The sequence below is a fragment of the Micropterus salmoides genome, unplaced genomic scaffold (genome assembly GCF_014851395.1).
Source record: "Micropterus salmoides isolate LMB-PRFRI ecotype aquatic unplaced genomic scaffold, ASM1485139v1 Ms_hic_scaffold_1, whole genome shotgun sequence".
NCBI lineage: Eukaryota > Metazoa > Chordata > Actinopteri > Centrarchiformes > Centrarchidae > Micropterus > Micropterus salmoides.
In genome coordinates, this window is record NW_024040040.1 from 30,063,217 (window position 1) to 30,085,858 (window position 22,642).

At 39.7% G+C, this 22,642-nt stretch overlaps 1 protein-coding gene across 1 annotated transcript in view; it reads right to left on the reverse strand.

Annotated features, from left to right (window-relative positions):
- Positions 1-5,680: 5,680 nt before the first annotated feature.
- kcnh2b (potassium voltage-gated channel, subfamily H (eag-related), member 2b) overlaps positions 5,681-22,642 on the reverse strand; it is a 309,793-nt gene continuing 292,831 nt past the window's right edge. Inside the window, exons 13-22 of the mRNA XM_038723752.1 lie at positions 21,977-22,176; positions 16,810-17,062; positions 15,421-15,614; positions 15,075-15,177; positions 13,311-13,462; positions 13,036-13,180; positions 12,733-12,922; positions 12,059-12,164; positions 11,792-11,887; positions 5,681-11,084 (exon numbers count right to left, since the gene is read on the reverse strand). Of these exons, the coding sequence (XP_038579680.1) occupies positions 10,674-11,084; positions 11,792-11,887; positions 12,059-12,164; positions 12,733-12,922; positions 13,036-13,180; positions 13,311-13,462; positions 15,075-15,177; positions 15,421-15,614; positions 16,810-17,062; positions 21,977-22,176 (1,850 nt within the window). The 3' untranslated portion in view covers positions 5,681-10,673. The remainder of the gene's footprint in view (positions 11,085-11,791; positions 11,888-12,058; positions 12,165-12,732; positions 12,923-13,035; positions 13,181-13,310; positions 13,463-15,074; positions 15,178-15,420; positions 15,615-16,809; positions 17,063-21,976; positions 22,177-22,642) is intronic.

Here is a 22,642-nt window from a genome sequence, read left to right on the forward strand (position 1 = left end):
GTGTGGCTACCTTGTTATTGACAGGTCACTACCATGAAGACCTGATGATAGAGGCGAACTTAAGCCACTGCATTGTGTACGTTTAACTAGCTGTAAACTTCTATTTGGGTGCTGTCTGTGTTTTCATCTAAGAACTTTGACCCTTTCCCAGTATTGTTTCCGCTAATTAAAGTTCAATGTATCATTTTGGTTGCCTAACAATGTCTTCTACAGTATTTGGCTGTACACTCTAAGAAAGCCACTTCTTTTTTCACTATCCAAAATTTGCATCCCAATTAATTTCACAGTTAACGTGAATTATGCTACAGCTTGCTAGCTCCACCCTCTTGTCCAAATATGGTCACTTGGTTCCAAAAAAACCCCCAAGATGGACAAGGCAAAAATGCCAAACTCAAGTAGGGCTGAAATGATTCATCGATTAAATCGATAAAATAGATTAATAAAATGCTTCGACACAAATTCTTTGCATCGATGCTTTGTTTAATTCATATAACTATACAGCACAGTGTTTCACACGGACATTTATTACTGTCGCACATCGCGCTTATGCTGTGAACAGACGTGATTATGATGGAGCTGTTTGCAAAGTGGAGGAAGAGAGATAAAATAGTGAGGGACAAAGAAGACTCACACTCCGTCCACCGTAAAACGAAACTTATGTCACCTCGGCAACAGCACGACGGCACCTGACCAGAAAGCACCGGTGTTCTGCCTGCGGACCACAGATGAGGTAACAGTAACAGTAACATTAGCATTTAACTGAAATCATGATTGATTGCTGAGTTGAAACCAAAGTAAGCCGCAGACCTCAACTGAAAATGTGCACACGTGTGTTTGTTGTTCTCCTTTTTGGCCTGTGAGTTGTAACCTCACAGTCATGAGTTAACTGGGTGTCAGGGAGCTGCACCTTTTAAATCACCTCCAGCTCTCTCTGTAGCTCAGACGATTCTTGCAACCTGCATGCGCTAATCCATCCTTTCACCCATATCCTTTGTCTTTATAATTGCCATCTTTATAATAACAAACAGCTGTTTCGTGTGCAGGATCAGTCATTTCCCGTTTCACATTTCAAGTGTGTTTTTGTGACAAAACGTGGTTTGGAGACCAGCGTCGGGTGACAGCCGCCAAGCAAAAGTACTTCTTAACTTCATCTATCTATGAATTGATGAAATAATCTATCGAAGCTTCGAATATTAAAATCATCGTTAGCTGCAGCCTTAAACTTAAGCTTCAAAACTCTAGTCCTAGTGTGATGTCACAGTGGCTATGTCCACTTATTTTATACCGTCTATGTGTCTAACAAATGTACTGCACAAATTTCTTCGGGCTAATTCTCGCACTATCAGCTAATTTCTTATGAAGGTTTTTTTTTTTTAATGCAAGTAAAAAAAATGTTTTGAGAGAATATTTATGGCACTGCAATCAAAAATCAAGTTTGTAATTTAAAATAAACAGGCCTTTTTTGTGTCACATTTATGTAATAATTGCTATTATGTCATAATATTTTATTGCAAGTCAAAAAGTTTTCCTTACCAGTCAGAAAGTTTTGCAAATTAAATAGTTTTGCAAGTCAAAAGGTTTTCCTTGCGAGTCAGAAATTTTTGTAGGTTAAACCGTTTTGCAAGTGAGAGAGTTTTGCGAGTTGAAAATGGTCAAAATAAGAGATTCTATTGGTGGGTTTGCATTTAACACATGGCCACGCCCACAATCCCCTCGCTCCCATGGCTCCGACCAGCAGCATTCAGCTCTACTGGATACGGCGTTGTAACGTGTGCAGGCTAGCTGGAGGTAAATTGACGTTATGTCGCTCATTTCAATAGAAATGCTTTTAAATGTAGTATGGCATGATTTAATGATTATTTATATTTACCGTTGGCAAGGCCACAGAGTCTATCGCTGTCTTTAAAATGACATTTATAACAGTTAGCTAATGTTAGCCGTCTTAGCATGAAGCTTGACTGGCTGTGCATTTGTGCACTCGGACATGACTATAGGTAGGTTAAGGTTAGCTACTCATGTATAACACATTGCACTGCAAAACTAGTTTTCTGTGACTGTGGTAACTGAAGTTTATGATCACACAGTATAAACTAGACTTTAGATCGCTGATTTTACATTGGAAATATAGACTGTTATCTAGATATTTTGCTGCCTTATTACGTTTCCAGAGAGCGGCAGAGAACTTTGGAAGCATCTTCACCCTACTGGACGTCTCTTGGGCTGTAGGGCGAGTTATGTAAAGCTAGATTACTTAGAGATATTAGGTGTGTGACAGGTGGTTCTTATTTTGTGTCTACGCTCTCCGGCTACACTTATTTCTAACCTCTTGTCTGTCTTTCATGTAGGACATGTGACAGCCCCTGCTTATTCTACTTCTACCTGGGGCCCAGTGCGTTACAGGATATGAAAATCCCACCTTCCATAGTGGCTGGCTCTCTTCCCTGACAGCTCCTGCACCTGCTGAACCATTGTTTTTACAGTGGGTACGGAAAGTATTCAGACCCCTTTAAATTTTTCACTCTTTGTTTCATTGCAGCCATTTTCCAAAAATCATAAAAGTTCATTTTATTTCTCAGTAATGTACACTCAGCACAGAAATGTAGAAATTTTTGCAAATTTATTAAAAAAGAAAAACTGAAATATCACATGGTCATAAGTATTCAGACCCTTTGCCGTGACACTCATATTTAACTCAGGTGCTGTCTATTTCTTCTGATCATCCTTGAGATGGTTCTACACCTTCATTTGAGTCCAGCTGTGTTTGATTATACTGATTGGACTTGATTAGGAAAGCCACACACCTGTCTATATAAGACCTTACAGCTCACAGTGCATGTCAGAGCAAATGAGAATCATGAGATCAAAGGAACTGCCTGAAGAGCTCAGAGACAGAATTGTGGCAAGGCACAGATCTGGCCAAGGTTACAAAAAAATTTCTGCTGCACTCAAGGTTCCTAAGAGCACAGTGGCCTCCATAATCCTCACATGGAAGACGTTTGGGACGACCAGAACCCTTCCTAGAGCTGGCCGTCCGGCCAAACTGAGCTATCGGGGGAGAAGAGCCTTGGTGAGAGAGGTAAAGAAGAACCCAAAGGTCACTGTGGCTGAGCTCCAGAGATGCAGTCGGGAGATGGGAGAAAGTTGTAGTAAGTCAACCATCACTGCAGCAATCCACCAGTCGGGGCTTTATGGCAGAGTGGCCCGACGGAAGCCTCTCCTCAGTGCAAGACACATGAAAGCCCGCATGGAGTTTGCCAAAAAACACATGAAGGACTCCCAGACTATGAGAAATAAGATTCTCTGGTCTGATGAGACCAAGATAGAACTTTTTGGCCTTAATTCTAAGCGGTATGTGTGGAGAAAACCAGGCACTGCTCATCACCTGTCCAATACAGTCTCAACAGTGAAGCATGGTGGTGGCAGCATCATGCTGTGGGGGTGTTTTTCAGCTGCAGGGACAGGACGACTGGTTGCAATCGAGGGAAAGATGAATGCGGCCAAGTACAGGGATATCCTGGACGAAAACCTTTTCCAGAGTGCTCTGGACCTCAGACTGGGCCGAAGGTTTACCTTCCAACAAGACAATGACCCTAAGCACACTGCTAAAATAACGAAGGAGTGGCTTCACAACAACTCCGTGGCTGTTCTTGAATGGCCCAGCCAGAGCCCTGACTTAAACCCAATTGAGCATCTCTGGAGAGACCTGAAAATGGCTGTCCACCAACATTTACCATCCAACCTGACAGAACTGGAGAGGATCTGCAAGGAGGAATGGCAGAGGATACCCAAATCCAGATGTGAAAAACTTGTTGCATCTTTCCCAAAACAACTCATGGCTGTATTAGATCAAAAGGGTGCTTCTACTAAATACTGAGCAAAGGGTCTGAATACTTATGACCATGTGATATTTCAGTTTTTCTTTTTTAATAAATTTGCAAAAATTTCTACATTTCTGTTTTTTTCTGTATAGATGGGGTGCTGAGTGTATATTACTGAGAAATAAAATGAACTTTTTTGATTTTTGGAAAATGGCTGCAATGAAACAAAGAGTGAAAAATTTAAAGGAATACTTTCCGTACCCACTGTATAAGAGCATTTTTAAATAAACCTAGATACTGCAGAGATTTTAGAGAAGTTGGTAGGTTTTTTCATTCTCTTTTTCAGAATCATAAATCAGAATCAGAAGGAGCTTTATTGCCAAGTAGTTTTTACACGTACAAGGAATTTGCTTTGGTTATAAGGTGCTACACGTAGACAAACATACAGTTGACATAAATAAATGTAGAAATATATAAAAATTGGAACATACAGATGCAAGTTATATAAGAATGATAAAAGAATAGAGAAAACACCTATTTGCAGAGAAAGAACAACGTGGCAGATATTTACATGTGCATTATTGTACATGTAAATTATTATGTCCCGGGCCTTGTAAAGCTGCAGAAAGGAAGAAGCTGTTTTTGTGGTGAGAGGTTTTGGTCCAGATGGACCGCAGCCTCCTGCCAGAAGGGAGAGTCTGAAACAGTTTGTGTCCAGGATGGGAGAGGACAGCTGCAGTCTTTCCTGGAGGTGTACAGGTCCTGAAGAGAAGGAAGATTGCAGCCAATCAGCTTCTCTGCAGAGCGAAAGATACGCTACGGCCTGCCCTTGTTCCTTGTGGGGCTGGGCTCTTTCTAAAATCCACAGCCATCTCCACTGTCTTCAGAGCGTTGAGTTCCAGCTGGTTCTGGCTGCACCAGGTCTCCAGATGGTCGATCTCCCACCTGTAGGCAGACTCATCCCCACCAGAGATGAGCCCAATGATGGTGGTGTCATCCACAAACTTCAAGAGCTTGACGGACTGGTTACTGGAAGAGCAGAGGGGAAAGAATGCAGCCTTGAGGGGAACCGGTGCTGATGGTCCTGGAGTCAGAGAGATGTTTTCCCAGCTTCACGTGCTGCTTCCTGTCCGTCAGGAAGTCTGATCCACCTGCAGGTGAAATCAGGCACGTTCAGCTGGGAGAGCTTGTCCTGCAGCAGGGCCAGGATGATGTTGTTGTTGTTGTTGATGATGATGGTGTATCCCGCATATCCTAGAATTATGCAGGATGAATAGTTCTTGTAAGTAGATAGGATAATTGAAATTGATACAGTTGAAAAGAAATTGGTAACGGTGCAGCTGTTGTCTCTTTTTGAGAGAAAGCCATCGCAGTTAATTGTACATTGTACAGTGATGAGTTTGAAAGTGACAATTGAGAATAAATCTGCAACTATTAAATATGACATCAACTTTTGCCAATATCAATAAACACACAGTGCTTCCAATTGCTAAGATAAGCATTGAACCAGGTCAGTGTATTATAAGTACAATGGTTCCTAATTTTTGTAATAGTATATAATGATCCACCGAGTCAAAAGCCTTGGATAAGTCAATAATTGCACTTAAATTTGGCTTTGTCAGAAGAGGAGGATTATGTCATTAGTCGTTTTCATTAGTATTGAAAAGTAGTATGCATTTATGACACAGTAAGATTATTTCCCATTAAAAAATTCTATCAGGACAGAGATCGTTCATTAGGACAAAAATATGAAGAAAAATAAAAACTACCTTCCTACAGCAGATGCAATTACGCCCTCCACTTAATAAATGTAATTTTATCCCCTATTGAATCTCATAAGGACCACTCCTGACTTCATCATGTTGCTTTGAAAGAGGTTTATTGAAAGATATATTTTGAAATGTTATAAAGTTCAACCACTGATAATGCTAACACACAATCAGCCTGGACAAACATTTCCCCCTCTAGCTTTCTTCAACATTCGATATGAATAATGTTATGAGCTTCTAGAAGCGCTCCATTGCCTCCACATTCCAGTGACTGCCATAGAGTCGGCTACACACTTAAAAAGATGAGCTATTTTCAAAACATTTGTCAAAGTTTCAGCAAAAGTAATTTTCAGCAAAAATGTGTGCAATTTCGAATCAATTTTTAACATCCCATGCACTGAAAACTGATTAAGATGTGATTTCAAAAGCAGAATATGTAATATTTTAGGTACACTTGATTTAACTTTCCTGGCAGGATGGAAACACAGCCCAGATAAGGTAAATCAAGTGCTCCTTGATAGTTAGAAAACAGTTAACACTTCTGCCTTGGGTTGCCACAGATGCATCACTCTGTAACAGTGGTTTGCAATCAACGATACAAATATACATTCTAATATTGTATCATCTAGGATCTCTATATTTGCAGCTATTTAGTACCCTTCTCTTCCATGACCTAGAAGTAGTATGTATATATAAATATGACTCTCCCGTATCATGGAAGAATTCAGTGTGTCACTTTAAACACAACCATCCAGCAAAAATCAGTTGCTTTGCAGGTCAAACCCTCTCATTGCTGGATGGTTTTCAGTGTAGCATGCAAGTAAAAATGTGCACAACATTAGCTTTATCATCCTAATCACCTTTAATCATCATCGTCATCATATCCACTTTTACAATGGACAGCTTTATTTAAGTCTTTTTCTAATAAGATGATTATTTATTTATTAGAGCAGACTTTATTTATTTAGTATATTTTCCTCTATAGTATTCTGCATTTCAAAGCATGCCAAAAAAAAGGGTTAATTACTGCATAGTGCTGGCTATACAAGTGCCAAAGAGTTTGATTCCTTTACAAGTAGTAGAACTTAGTATGTACAGGCAAGGAGTGTCAGAGCAGATCCATTGTTGTGTAAATGTTACCAAAACCCCCATTCCCAAGCGCTCAAAACACCTACAAATATGGGACCTAAGTCTGTCAGAACTAATAGAAAGTTGAACAGACCTGAAAAAAAGCTTAGCAGTATTATAGAAGGTGTGTGTTTGTGTGTGTGTGTGTGTGTGTGTAACTGTGCAGGTGTGATTTGAGTAAGCTGAGTTTTTATATATGTATGTGTGTGTGTGTTTAAATGCAAAGGGGGAAAACCACCCCCCTGCCACAGCCCACAAACACACCCATTTCCCAGTCCCCCATGGATTTTTTTTATTCAAAGCGCACCCTCTACTGTTATAATATGCAGTATGCATTACATAAATGTATTCTCTAGCACTGAATATTCCATTTAAGTCTAGGGTCAAATACAAGGTCAAATGACAAGAGTTGACAACAACCACATTCTAGTTTTGAGGTCATAGTTCTGAATGTAAAGATACAGTTCAGGCCACTAGGTGACTGTTATTAAACACTAGAAACACTCTCGCTACAATATGTGTGATGGCGAGGAGAGCCCACTCGGTATCAGAAAATCAGTATTTCAGCACTGCATTGTAAAAAAGAAAGGATTCACTGGTGAAGAACTTCATGGAATTCCAGATTCACTTGGTATTTACTGGACATTTTTAGATAAAGATTGATTTGTAATCCTGGAGACTGTAAGCAGGGACTGCTGGTAAAAGCTGATGTCAGCAAAGTAAAACAAATAAAACACAACAAGCAGCAGATAGGGTTCAGTAGTTAAAAGAACTCAGTACATTTGGTCAATGTCAGCTTATCAGCTTCACTCACATTAAACTACAAAATGCTGATCAAATTGATTCTAGCAACATTGTAGCAAACTCTAATACAACACAGTGACATGTTAAAAATCACCATTCATCTGAAAGTTCTTGTTGGTTGGTTGAACTTTCAGGTCAAACAGGCCACGTACACACTGTATATTCAGTGTGGCTGTGTGTGCATTTGGGAATTGACTAGTTTAGCATTACTAATGATAATAATAATATTATTAATATGTACTGCTCACCAAGCACACTTACCCAAAAATATTGAATAAATATTGAGAGTGGTTGGATGAGTGTAAATTTCAGGATTATGAATAAAAGAACACAAGAACATGGGCAGTGACATGTTTACACAGAAAGTGTCCACGTGCTCCTCCAAATGAGCTGTTCATTAACCCAGGATAAAGAGATAAATCATAGTGGGTACAATCCACAAACAAACAGAAGTAATCCAACAACAATACATAAATACAACAGCTTAGACCAGCAAGCAGCAAAATAAACATTTTCACAATTCTTCTAAAGGGGAATTCTGCCAGAGTTAATATTTAGGATGTTAACTTATTCAAATGTTACATTCCTTCCAGTGTTTCTCTCCTTCCTTCTGATTGGCTTGTTTTGAGTTCTGAGACTTAAGAAAATGAATCCTCTAACATCAATGACACGTTCCTGAGCCGTTATTAAACATCTGCACTGTTTAAGAAATAAAGTGCTAAAAAGTAACAGATGTGATTAAGCTGCTACAAGTCTTAACTGTTTAAAGGACTATTGCACTTCAACAGGCATTCCCTTCTCTGTTATGACTTTATTGTGTGGTACAGGAAAGGGTCTGCCCATATAGTCTTGTATCAGGGAAGACAATTTGAAGATGTCACAGGTTTTTATTTTCCTTCATCTTGGCAACTCAAACTATAAACTAATGAAACTGGAAGATTTTGCAGAAATGGACACTTATGGATAAAAACAAACTTCATCGTACCTACTCTTTTTATTTTGTATTTCTCTGCCTACCCTGGGGGATCCGGGTAAACTCCAGACTCCGCCACTATACCTTGTTCATTTCCACATTTTGAAATGTATCATCTTATTATAAATCCTGTGGAAAATTTACATTGCTATGTATTCCATTCATGGTTAGGAAAATCTAAAAGGGGAAGTGTAAATGTTCCTAGTTGTCCAATGTGTCCAAAGCACAATTTTATGTTATTAACACTGCTCACTAACCTACAATATGACTGAAGTCAAAAGAACATTCATAAATGAGTACACTATTAAGTTGCCATTTCTCCAACAGGCCAAATGTATCTGGTGACTGGTGAGGTATTGCCCTGCTTTGCCTTCCGATGAAGGGATAAAGTATTATTTAGGAAAATGAAGGCATGGACCAAAGATGTTTTCAAGTCACAGTTTCATGATCACTTCTATACTTTACCTCCCCTTGTTCTTATAAAGTGGTGTTATTTGTCGGGTACTGTGGTGGAAATCTGCAGTATATCATACAGTACAGCAGTATAATTCCACTGCACAAAGCCAAATTCAACCTGAGCTGTGGTAACCTTTGATGATCCTGAACGGTGCAGTGTGATAGATGGTCACTCTATTCAAGTGTGTTGGTGGCCTGCTAATATGACATGACAATGATCAGATGTGTATTTGAGGACTTCAAATATTCCCAGAAACAGTGGTGCTAAAGTACAATTTCTTCCTCCTGGGATTGCTATGACTTGTATAACTTAGTAAGTATTTTAAAGGGTTTTCATTTCTGCCGTCTAGATTCAAAACATTAACAATTTACTTGCCTGTTTAAACAAGAATAAAATCAGTTGGGTGCAAAGAAAATAAATGTGTCCTAATCAATAAAATCAAGTGACCCTCTACAGTATGTGGAAGCAAAGACACTTTATGTCATACTCTACATACTGAAAGACAAAATAACAGGACAAACAAACATAAATAGCTTTGGACCTGAACTTATCTCACTCATAAAGATTAAAGCACACTCATCTCTTCTTGCCAGTGTTTGCATATTGTACCATACATAGAATAAGGACGCATTCGGCTGGTCATTGTAAACTGGCAAACTTGTATATTTATGTATCACGTGACCAACTTGTATATACAAGGTAAAAGCATTCTGGGTGCTTGCTCAGGCAAAAGAATGAAGGACCAATGAAATCTGAGGTAGCAAATTCAACTATGATAACCTAGAATCACTCAATATTTTTTTCCCTTTATGCATGTGTTTTGATTTTTAGAATCAAAACAGGCTAGTACCATGTCATTGCTGACTTTATCACTTCATAGTGTTTGATAACCAAACACAACTCGCGGTTTCTCTACAAGGTCACAACTCATAGCTCATGGAATTAGTAAACTGGGATTTCCTGCTTGTTTAAATATTTATAGTGAACTGTTTTTGGTGTTTGCCAGTTTACCTGTTTGCAACACTGCCTAAGCGTGCCATATGTTCTTCACTCATTAGAAAATCTAAACAACGTTTCTGACAGGGCAGCTGATATGTTCATCAAGAAAATTCATGGCTTTAACCCTCCAGTTCCCACCCCTGAGGTGCAAACCAGCCAATCCAGTGTGCTCTTGGGAAGGGGGGAGCGTCAAGAACCAATAACAGAACAGGATAGCAGGTTTCCTGTTAGGCCAGCTAACACTACAAACACCGACCAGTTTGTGAGTTCATTGGAAGCGCCATGGACATGTAGAATAGAATAATTATTATATCAATAGGAATTTCAGTGCAAGACATAAATGGCTACTTGTTTCGTCATTATTCTTTCTGATATTGTCCAGTTTGTAGATACAGCAGTAAAGGGATCTTCTACAAATAAGCAGTCATTTATGTGTGTGCAAAGACGTGTCATCCATAGTGGCTGACTGAAAGGTCCAGACCAGATCAGCCTGGCTTCACACTCTTTCTCTCTCTGAGCTGTGTGTCCTTTCTTGAGAGGTCAGAGGTGAAATTTCAATGGTGAAGATATAGTAGCTGCCCTAAGGGGTTTGCCCTAAGGGGTTTTGGTGGTAGGTATCAAAGTTCCTAACTCATGCCTCATGAACTGCTGGATAAAACTCTCATTCACTCTCCTCACTCTCCCTCTCTTCAATTCTACTCTCCTCCCCCGTCACTCTCTCTACCTTAGCTCCCCCCTGGGTCCGAGCTGTGTCTGTGTGGTGTCCTTGAGTCCAGAGGTGTCTGAGGTTCTTGAAGGGACAGCCTCCTTTGGGTTTCAGGATCCATGGAAGATACTCCTGTTCCAGCCTCTGGCCCAACCAAAGCCCCCATACATACCCCAGAACCAAAGTCAAACCCTGTTCCTAAACTTGACCCCACTGCTGCCCCGCTCCTTAAATCTAATTCTAAACCTGAACTTACTGCTGGCCCTGAAATTACCCCAGTTCCTAGTCCCATCTCCAGATGTTGCCCCAGGCTGTCCAGTACAGCAGGGGCAAGCTGGCCCTCGCTGGCATTGATCAGTGAGGAGTCCTGGGGCCGCAGGGAGTCAAGAGGCTTGGTGGAGAACTCCTCAAAGTCCTCGGAATCCAAGATCTACAGAGACAGAAACTCAGAGGTCAGTGGGACTGGCTACTACTACACTTTTTTTAGTTTATTACTAGTTACAAAGTCGAATTTCATATGTGACGAATCCTTGTATGAGGGTTGACCTCTGTGAACTGGGGTTTAACAAGGGAAAACTAGGTCAAGAAAATTTTATCAGTAAAACTTCACTCCTCTGTGCCTGGGTGTTGTGACAAAAACAAATTTTTACCAATTGCTGTGGTTGCAATCATTATCAATTTTTTATCAATCTCAGTCCAGTGTTTATAGTTTGTACAAACTGGCACGCTATAATGGATATATACACAATGTCTTTGATTTGTAAATGGATCTCAGGAAATGTACAACAATGATTTACTGTTGTATAATTAACCACTATATAAGCAAAGCTTCTGTACTATATGATATGCTGCAAGCCAGTTATATATGTTAACAGAGTACTGAGATCACACTCAAATAAACTCTCTAGTCTAAGACATGCCTGAAGATAAACCTATAGTGTAGCAACTAAGTAGAATAATTAACAATGTTTAAAAATAAATATAACCATAAATGTAATGCTTTGAGTTTCAATATTTCTAGTTTAAACTGACTGGAAACCAGTGACAGCATTCAGTCAGCGAACACGTCATTGTCAAAGAATACAGTTAAATGTATCGATATGCATAGCAGCCATTGCATTACTACATGTGCTTCACCTGTGTTAAGGAGGCTAGGGTGTCTGTCTCCAGAGGTGTCACAAGCTGGACCAGTCCCTCTCCTGGACCTGGGCCGGGGCCAGCATAGGGTGAGGCCTGCAGGAGACAACATCTTATCTGTCTGCAGGAATTGTAGCCTTCTATCTAGTCATAGCATGGGTCAGATACTAATGGCAAGAATTATGCTTCTATGTACATAGCCTGTGTGTGTGTGTGTATGTGTGTGTGTGTGTGTGTCTGTGCGCCCAAGTTTAAGTGTGCTGTTACCTGAGGTGGTGATGAGATGGCACTGTAGGCAGGTGGAACAAGTGCCATCTGTCTCTGCAGGAGCTGCATGATTGCCCCGATATCCGTTGACATGCGACTCTCCAACCTGCACACAATGTTAATTAATACACGGAAGAGACATTTAAAAATTTGTTTCTTTTAAATTTGTTTCTATGTAGGACATTTAGTAGTATTTAGAAATGTATGCATTTTATCGTCTTGGGTCTAATTTTGCTCACCATTACAGTTACAATACCAAAGGAACATAAAAACTGTGTGGAAGAGCAACTATGGAAAGTACAGTAGGTCAAAGCTAAACCAAGAGGTCAGTCTGTAAATGACACTTAACAAACACATGGCTTGAAGTCACCATGTCCCAGTGACGGTGACCTCCAAATGAGCTGTTCATTAACCCAGGATAAAGAGATAAATCATAGTGGGTACAATCCACAAACAAACAGAAGTAATCCAACAACAATACATAAATACAACAGCTTAGACCAGCAAGCAGCAAAAAAAAAAGTTTTCACACTGAAATGGTTTCACACTGTCTGATAACTGTAGTGTTTCAGCAGGGAGTTCAACATTGTCTGCCTTCAAGTGTTTGTTACAAAACAAAACACAAAAGAGCTGGAACAGCCACAATAAACATACGCACAGACATTCAGTCATACCTGTTGAGCTGTTTCTGCAGCAGGTCCAGCCGTGTGTCCAGTTGGTTGCGTTGCTGTCGGCTCAAGCTGTTCAGCGGTGCGTTGAGGGGCGGGGGGGAGGCCAGGCTGCAGCTGGGAATTTCCTGGTACTGACCACCCCCTCGACTCTCCCCCCAGAAACTAAAGATGTTGGACACACCTGAGAATGCACCTGAAGAAGACAGGTGGAGATGGAGAGAGGGAGCATGTGTTTGCGTAAAACAGTAGGCAGGCATGACTGTACAGCTGACGAGGATATGGGGATCCTATTCTGTTCTATTTTACCTGACAGGGCATTGCAGGTGTTCCCAGTCTTAGGGTCTCCGTCACCCTCAGTGTTTTTGTTGAAGTTCATGGGTGTAGCCTGAGCCTGCGGATTCTCCGGCATTACCGGTGGAGGGGCAAGTCTGGTCACAACTGACTCCTCCCCCTGTAAGAAGTGTAGATTCAAGACATTAACACAAGTTTTTATTGTGCCATGGTGTACAACAGTGGCAACCACAAAGCAAGATGTAAAGAAAGTATTCTAGAATAAATCATGATGATAAATTGTGTTATACCTCATCACCACTGGAGTGTGAAGACACTGAGCTTCGATGTGTCTCCCACTGACACTTAGGTGCCTCCTCCTGTTTTTGGTTGTTGGCTGCCTCCCTCTGTCTACGTCTCACAGACTTATGGGACTTTTTAATTTCTCCAGCATCTGCATCATCTAGATAGAGGTGTGGAGGAAAGATAAAAAATGATGGCAATTGGGTAGTCCAGCTGGATCAGGACTGAGTTTTGAAAGATGAAAACTAGGGGAGGATTGACAGAAAAAAATCTCACATGGACAACCTTTAATTATGCAGTGAAATTTAAGTTGTTATTTCTGTAACCATTCAGTCAGATCATTTAAGTTTATAAGTGACAGTAAAAAAATGGTTACTGTATATATATATATATATATATATATATATATATATATATATATATATATACTAACTCCACACAAACAATTATTTGTTTTTATGTTTTTATTGAACACAATGGGTAAACAGTCACAGTACAGGGTGGAAAAAGTATGTGAACCCCTAGGCTAATAACTTCTCCAAAAGCTAATTGGAGTCAGGAGTCAACCAGCCAGGAGTCCAATCAATGAGACGAGTTTGGAGGTGTTGGTTAGAGAAAAAAATTCATAAATTTTAATTTTGCTATTCCCATGAGGCATTGCCTAATGTGAACCATGCCTTGACCAAAAGAGTTCTCAGAAGACCTAAGATTAAGAATTGTTGACTTGCATGAAGCTGGAAAGGGTTACAGAAGTATCGCTAAAAGCCTTGATGTTCATCAGTCCACGGTAAGACAAATTGTCTATAAATGGAGAAAGTTCAGCACTGCTGCTACTCTCCCTAGGAGTGGCCTTCCTGCAAAGATGACTGCACGAGCACAGAGCAGAATACTCAGTGAGGTTAAGAAGGATCTTAGAGTGTCAGCTGAATACTCTCAAATCTCTGGAACATGCACAAATACATATAAATACATGCACGATACATAAAACACTTGAATGGAGTTCATGGGAGGACACCACAGAGGAAGCCACTGCTGTCCAAAATAAACATTGCCGGAGGTCTGAAGTTTGCAAAAGAGCACCTGGATATTCCACAGCACAACTGGCAAAATATTCTATGGACAGATGAAAAAAAAGTTGAGTTGTTTGGAAGGAACACACAACCCTTTGTGTGGAGGGAAAAAAGGAACAGCAGACCAATATCAAAACCTCATCCCAACTGTGAGGTATGGTGGAGGGAGCATCATGGTCTGGGGCTGCTTTGCTGCCTCAGAGCCTGGAAGGGTTGCTATCATCGACAGAAAAATTGATTCCAACAACAGAATGGCTTCAGCAGAAGAAAATACACCTTCTGGAGTGGCCCAGTCAGAGCCCTGACCTCAACCCGACTGAGATGCTGTGGCATGACCTCAAGAGAGCGATTCACACCACACATCCCAAGAATATTGCTGAACTCAAACAGTTTTGTAAAGAGGAATGGTCCAAAATTCCTTCTGATCATTATTCAAGTCTGATCTGCAACTACAGGAAACGTTTGGTTGAGGTTATTGCTGCCAAGGAGGTCCAACAAGTTTTTAAATACAAGGGTTTACATACTTTTTCCGCCCTGCACTGTGAACGTTTACACGGCATATTCAATAAAAACATGGAAAGATATAATTGTTTGTGTGGCATTAGTTTAGGCAGACTGTGTTTGTCTATTGTTATGACTTAGATGAAAATCAGATTACATTTTATGACCAATTTATGCAGATATCCAGGGTATATGGGTTACCTTTTTCTGTACGTCTTCGGAACGATAACTTGCGTCTGCGCAATTTGTTGAATCCCCCACAGTTAGAGTCATCACTACTTGGAGAGCCTGGGATCATATTGGTCTGAAATGAGGACCAGCATTAAATAGTCTTTATTTAAAAGAAACAATGCAGACATGCTTTGCTTAGATAATTAGATACAACAACCCAGAAAAAGCACATTCTGTATGGATAGATAAAGAGAATATTACCAATACAGCTTTAACAACAGAGCAATCATTCGAATTGGCCCTAATATATCAAATATTCAGGGTGTCAGGGAATTCACATATTTACACTTGCTATATGATGAGGTTGTAAACTCACATCTCGAAGGTTGAAGGTGATTTCCAGGTTGTTCCAGAAGTGATCCGCAAACTCAGGATACATGTCCAGCACCTCCAGAACATCTTCTCTAAAGATTTTATGGAGGTCACAGTAGGTTAGAGCCCTCACGTCAGCGTTGGATTTACCTGGTCGAGCATACAGGTTAATAGGCTCGCCAAAGATGTCATTTTTCCCTGGGAAAGGTGAAAATAAAGTCAATCTTTATGGAGGAAACACATGGATGAAAGACAGTACTGTATCTTCAGTGGTGACTTCATCCTGCACAAGCAGCCAACAAATCACCTGCAAACTATTGAACAAATATCCTATATAACAATGGAGAGACATCTTTTTACATGATCTGAAATATAAGCCATATATACATTATATTTCATTGTGATATTTGTAAGTTATCCTAACATTTATAGGGTATTTGTCTGTGTCTATGAGGCCAGTGACAGAGGTCTTTTTGGGCAATACACTTTTTTGTGAACTCTGAGCCATCACTATCTCACTAAATCTATCTGAAAATGTGGGCCCAATATATTCTTTGGCAAAATTAATGGATGTGTTAAACTGTCCCAAAGTTAACTGATTGCTGTTATTTGATTGCTGACAAATGCCAGATATCACATTTTAGAATACTTAAGCTGGGGTAGGCAATTTATTTCAGAAGCATTTCTTTACATCCTTACAGCAATCAATAAATCAAATGCCCTGACACAAAAATGAAAAACATCTCTGGCCTTTGATAAGCATGAGCACTCATTGCGCTTGAAAATGTCTTTTGGGGTGGTGACTTTGGAGGGAGGTGTGAAGGGACAGGAAAATGTCTCCCCACATAGTTAACTGCTTTCTACAGGATGATCACCAACACACACACACACACACACACACACACACACACACACACACCAGCTCACATTGGGCAACAGACAAGGTACATCCTAAACACCCTGTCTTTTCTTCCTATCCAGAATTAATAGGAGTAACACTTTATGCACACCAGCAGATGGCAGCACCACCTAATCCATATTTTACAGTTGTTGAGCGGCAGCATGACGTGTGCCTGTACAGAGTCAACACCCAGAAATGCACCTTGAAAGATATATTGAGGTATAAACTTAAAGAAAATGTAACTGGGCAAGAAATAGTCTTGTGTACATAGTGTACATAATTTTTCTAAGTCTAGATTGGGACAGGAGGCTATGGACCAATGGAGAACTTCTATTACTACAATGCTACTGATAAGTTTGTGTATGCCAGTCTGAAATAATCGTAGTTGCTGTAGGGAGATGTTTATACTTCTAAGTCATTACCTAAATCCAAGGTAACAGGGGCTACAATAGGTGATAAGAGTAATCAGTAAAACATATATTAAAAGCATACCCAAGATGGCTACCACTACATCTCCTCTTAGTATCTCTATGGATCCCCTGGATATGAAGTAGAGGGCTGTGAGGACGTCCCCAGCGTGGACCAGTGTGTCACCCGGGGGTGCATGGGTCGTCTTGAACTTCATGGCCAATGCCCTAAGGCAGCCCTTGGTGGAGCCTTTAAAAGCCTTACAGTTCTGCAGCAATGTCCGGTTCAGATGGAGGCAGATATCCGCCTGGAGACACTCTGGGAAACCTTTTAGCACCTAAGGAGAGGGAGTGAGGGAGCAGAGGGAGACAAGGACAAGGAAGGAATGAGGGATAGAGAAGTAGGGGAGGATATAAGGAGAAGGAAGACAGAAGGAAAAAAAGAACAAAAGAAGATGAGATAAAGTAATAGATGCAAGTGAAGCCAAAGAGGGGAAGAAAGAAAAAGAAACAAGGATATGTGAAAGAGAAGGACAGGAGGTGAGAAGGGAAAGAGAAAAAATACAGTATATACATATTTCCTGCATTTATTTACATTTAAATCAACCTAGCCTATAACAAATTATGATTAAACTGTTTATTGTGAAATAATGATAAATCAGAGGTGCTATGTAAAATTATATTGATTGAGACCTGATACTTTATGATGACAAAGAGAACAGTCCTCAACTGCCTTGTCTATCACTGTTGTTCAATTCTGCCAATACAAATAAAGGTTTTATTCATTCATTAAATGTAAAGTGTAAAACACATATTATTAGAATATTTTTTTACCCCAAAAGATCTTTTTTCAGACCTGAGTGTTGTCTGCAGTCTTCCTCTGATGCTGGATTCAGCCCCAACAAACCAAAAAAAAAAAGTGGGCCACAATGTATGTAGCCTCAGATGCAAAACTAGGTGTTGTCACACTCAGATGAGTGTGTAAAATATATGGTAGTAATATATTTTTTAGTTGGAAAACAAAGTAAAATTTGCAAATGTAAGATAAAGTGCAATTTGTTATGATGATTACTGCCTCTGAAACCTACAACCTGCGTCTGTTTACACCGAGCAAAGGGAATAGGACAAGAAAGATGAGAGAGATAGTAGAACACTAAAACACAACATACTTGAGCAATAAAATAAATGCAGCATGGCTCAAAAAGGATATACAGTGGAGCATGTCAATAGTTACAGCAAGAGAGACTCAGCTTCAGATAGTTTCTCAAGCAGGTCAGAGGAGGATTTTGAAGAGGGCAAGGATCTATGTGAGGAAATGTAAGTGTATCAATCAGTGTTTCCCCTACCTTTGTTTTGGTCATACCCCCCCCAATAAAAGTCAAAACACAATTAGGCGGACAGAATCACAGCATTTGACGATCAAAATCGGATTAACCCCTTGAAGCCTTAATTTATCTACAATTATTTAAGAAAATTTATTTTTTTCGTTTTCATTTGCTTTCAAACTGATGCTAAATTACAGTTTTTTTCAAATGTTCAAGCGTTTACCTAAACTTAAGATACTTTATTGAAACCCTATACACACATTTTCTACTCAAAACCACATTTTGTTCTTTAAACACCAACACTACATTTCGAAAAGGCAAAAAAAAAAAAATCTCTACATACACAACCTATCATAACACAGCAAACCTGACTCAAAATCAAGTCATTCTGTCAAAACACTAGCACATTTTCTTTCCATGAGGAACAGATCAATCAATCATAGCACAACAACTTTCTAAATACAAACAGTTGATGGCATTACAAAAACTGCATTACTTTTCATGTTTCAGCTCTACCTGCGTACAGTAGACAATGTGAAATTCATTGTTTTTTGTAATTCAGTTTCCTTTTACTGTAAACCACACTACATTTTTGGCTTGAGGGTCAAATATATGCATTTTTGGCAACAAATTCTGTAAAAGTGAGTCATCTTTACAGAATGTACAGTAGAAAAAAACTGTAAGCGTCAGAAGTGCAGAAGTAAAAGCTTTATTAGCAACATGAAATTGCAGCCAGTGATCAACAAATAATCCAATCTGTGTGGCTTTTGGTTGAAAATGGGTAAGAAATACTGTCAAATGCTCAAAAAAGGCACAGAAGGGAAAGAAACAAAAATGCACAGTCCTGTTCTGTATCCACATTAGATAAATTCATTGTGTATGTAACTGAAAGAACTTCAACACTGGTATATGTCTCTGGTTGAGATTGGAATTAGCTGTGGCTGATATATTGTACCCAAATTACAATAAATCAGCCATTTCTCAATGTTTCGATGAGACGTTCTTTCAGAAATGCTTTTCAGCTGTTTCAATATAGATTTTCAGGTGCCATTGTGGCAGAAGTAGAGGCTTTATAAATTATTTAAGGTTTTGAAAATTATGTCTTAATTTCTGACATGTTGTGAGCAAGCATCTGTAAATAAGACAAGAAACATCCATAGTTTTGACATTAGCCAAGCTTGTACGTAAAGAAAAATTTAGCATTTGAGAAATGGGTTAATTGACTGCATATTCTGTGGAAACTGCTTCAGGCTGATATTGGCACCACCCATTCTTTACATTCGAGCCCTCTCTCCAATTTTCTCAGATCCAAGTCACGCACCTGTAGAGCCGGAGCAAGGCCCCGCATCACTCTTGTGTCAAAGCGAGTGTTAATGTTTACAACTTTGATTAGATGAAGATTAGGATGAAGAGGGACAATCCTTTTGGGCACAGGAAGAGAGAAAACTGAATGAGAGTGAACTAAGGAACAACTGTCAGGCAAACTTGTGTTCTCTCCTCTCAAAGTCTGATGTCAGCAGATAAAATTAATATTAGGTCAATGTGCACCTGCAGTGCATCCCTCTATTCTGTGAGATTCTGTGTCTGGGTTGCTTGCCAGACTTTGTGCCTGAACAGTGTTACAGTGAAATACATCTGTTTTATATGTTTGATAAATGATGACGGTTAAACAAAAGCGCACCATAATATTAAATAACCTCAAGTCCATCAACCCTTCCATCCTTCCTTCATCCTGGCTGACACCATCCCCGACTCTGCATTTGTTCTGAATGTTTCCCCACTGGCGTGGTACACACCACGTCATCAACAAGCTTTAGAAACATTGTAAAGCAGCTATAAGCGATTTCCTCCTGTTAAAAAACATCTCACTATTTCACTATTCAATCATGGAGACAGGGGGGCGGGCCTTTCTAGGAGATTTTTCCCTTGTCTGCAAGATGGTAGAACACGAGCTGCCAAGACACTCAACCTAGAACATTACTCAATCAAATCAGATAAACTCCCGATAAATAGACTGACATTAACTGGAAGAACCAAAACATTGATCTAGATAAAACATCTGTCACCACTGCTTGCTTGGTAACAGAGGAGAGAGATGAAGCTGGTATCCTTGCCACTATTATTAAATCTTCTTTTCCCTGGTGGTGTGTATTTTCCAAACCAAGCCACTGGTAACTGACGTAGACTCAACGCACACAAGAACGTAGGGTATTTGGCGAAGTCTCACCGGAGGCTTCTATATATGCAGAAATATTTTTTGTTGGCTAATGACCTTAATCAATAGATGTCATAAGTGTTTACTTCGACATTAGTCAGGAATTAGATCGGCAGAGGACCAAAAATCACAAAAAGAAATCGAACACAAGAGTACACGGCGCAGCGCTGTGGGTCCTCCCCCAAAAACATTTCATGTTATTTGACCAAAAACAGCATATTGACTCTTATCATGAAAGTGTTTCAATGCATACTGGCTCTGTCTAGCTCTAAATCTGTCCGCTGCAGAGGCTCTATCCACAACCTGGAAGAGGAACTAGTATAAATAAGTGTATTAGTATAATATTATAACAGTAAAAAAAGTTCAATGTTCATTAAATAGTATACTGTTAGTATAATGTTAATATATGAATTATATAATGCTTCTATATTCGTCATCATTTCATATAATAGTATGCTATATAGCTTAGCATTAGTAATATTAATTTTAGTTACAGCAGTTTCAATCTGATATAGCTAAATAGCCAACTAGCCGAACCTTCCTTTTCTTATAACAATTGTCTTTTATCTTACCGCTTCAGCTGTAGACGACGCATCTCTGCCGCTGTTCTTGTATAACGAGTTGCTTGAGTGGCCACAGAGCGACCCGACAGTCCGATAATTTCAGGACGGCACATATACATAACCACTACATATTTTTGGGCTCATCCCCAACATGTATGACTACAGTTGCATGTGTGTCCAATGTCACATTTGATTCAAAGTCTTCATTACCCTGGTACAGAGAAACAGAAGATGGCTTGGACTGCGACACAATCTCATACAGGGAAGGACGGTAATGAACTAGTGAATTTACTAGTAAGCAAGTCAAACTCTATTTATATAGCACCTTTTTAACACAGGTACAAATGCTTTACATCAATATAAAGCACAAAAATGCAAAGCTCATACAAGAGAAAAACATTTAAAAAGTCACATACACAAGCATACAAACGCAACGTGCGTATGACCACAGCGAAGATACAGCATAATACATTGTGGCAACAGTACAACAAAGTGTTGACATTTTAAAGACAATGTACTTTTGAAAAATTTTTAAAATCTAGTACTCCAGTATTTTAACTCAAGTAAAAAAAAATGCTTGAGCAACTTTCACTTGTATTTCAGTAATATTTGACCAGGAGTATCTATACTTTGACTCAAGTAATGGAGTTGTGTACTTTATCCAGATTGAGGTCGGCTGTATACAACAAGCATGATGAAAATACTCGGTCTGCGTGTGTGTGAGCATGCATGGTGCAACCATGGCTGTTTGTCTCCTTTGACAGATGTGACTCACTGTGTCTGTATGTGTTTCAACTTGTACGTGAAAACAGTGTATTAGCCTTCATGCATGTGAACAAAAAGATGTAGGACCATGCATGTTGTAAATACTTTAACCCGTCTATTTGCATATATTTGAGTATATGTGTGCATGTATACATATTATTAATGATACTCACATCATTCCTATTTTCTCTGATGGCATCAGACCATGCATGCTGAGACAAAGTCTTCCAATCATCCTAGTAACGTACAACGTAGGCTCAAAATACTTCTCTGGCCCTTTGTGTGTACATGTGTGTAGTCATGCTTAGCACTCATTCATGAACATTAACAGACTAGGTGTAGCCTACACACACAGGATTTGGATGCATGAGGATAAGTACTCACAGCATTCATGTCGATGCCGTTGGTGTAGGACCAGGCGTGCTGGAAATACTCCTCCAGCCTCTGCCTGAGTGGGTTAGGGATCTGGTGGAAGCGGATAAACTCCCTGACTCTAAGCATCTGGGTGTGGTAGCGGGCCGTCCCCGAGTAAAGCCGCTGGATGATGGCTGACACATTCCCAAAGATACTGGCGTACATCAGGGCTGGAGGTAGGAGACAGGGAGAGTGTAAGGGTGAGACGTGAGGGAGGATTTTGAAATGTGAGGAGTGAGGAAACAAGGGAAGTAGGCAGGAAGCAAGAGAACAATATATTCTTTAACAGTATAGATTATAGGGACACACAGGCCCTTCGCACACTAATATGGCATGACACATCTCTTGATGACTATAGTTCCATCTGAAAAGAAGTACATTATTATGCTTGACACCTTTGGATGATATATTTGATACATTTGGAGAGGAAGCTCAGACAGCTGGCATAATAATGTAGAATAATGAGAATATATTAGCATGCATCAGAGCTGTATTGAAGAAAAGATGACATATTTGCACAGTATGAAAGTACAGATATATAGATTATAAGTTAATAATTGTAAGTGTCCTCATAGGGGCCATTAAAGATTCAGTGTATAAGTTTTGGTGGCATCTAGTGGTGAGGTTTACGAATTA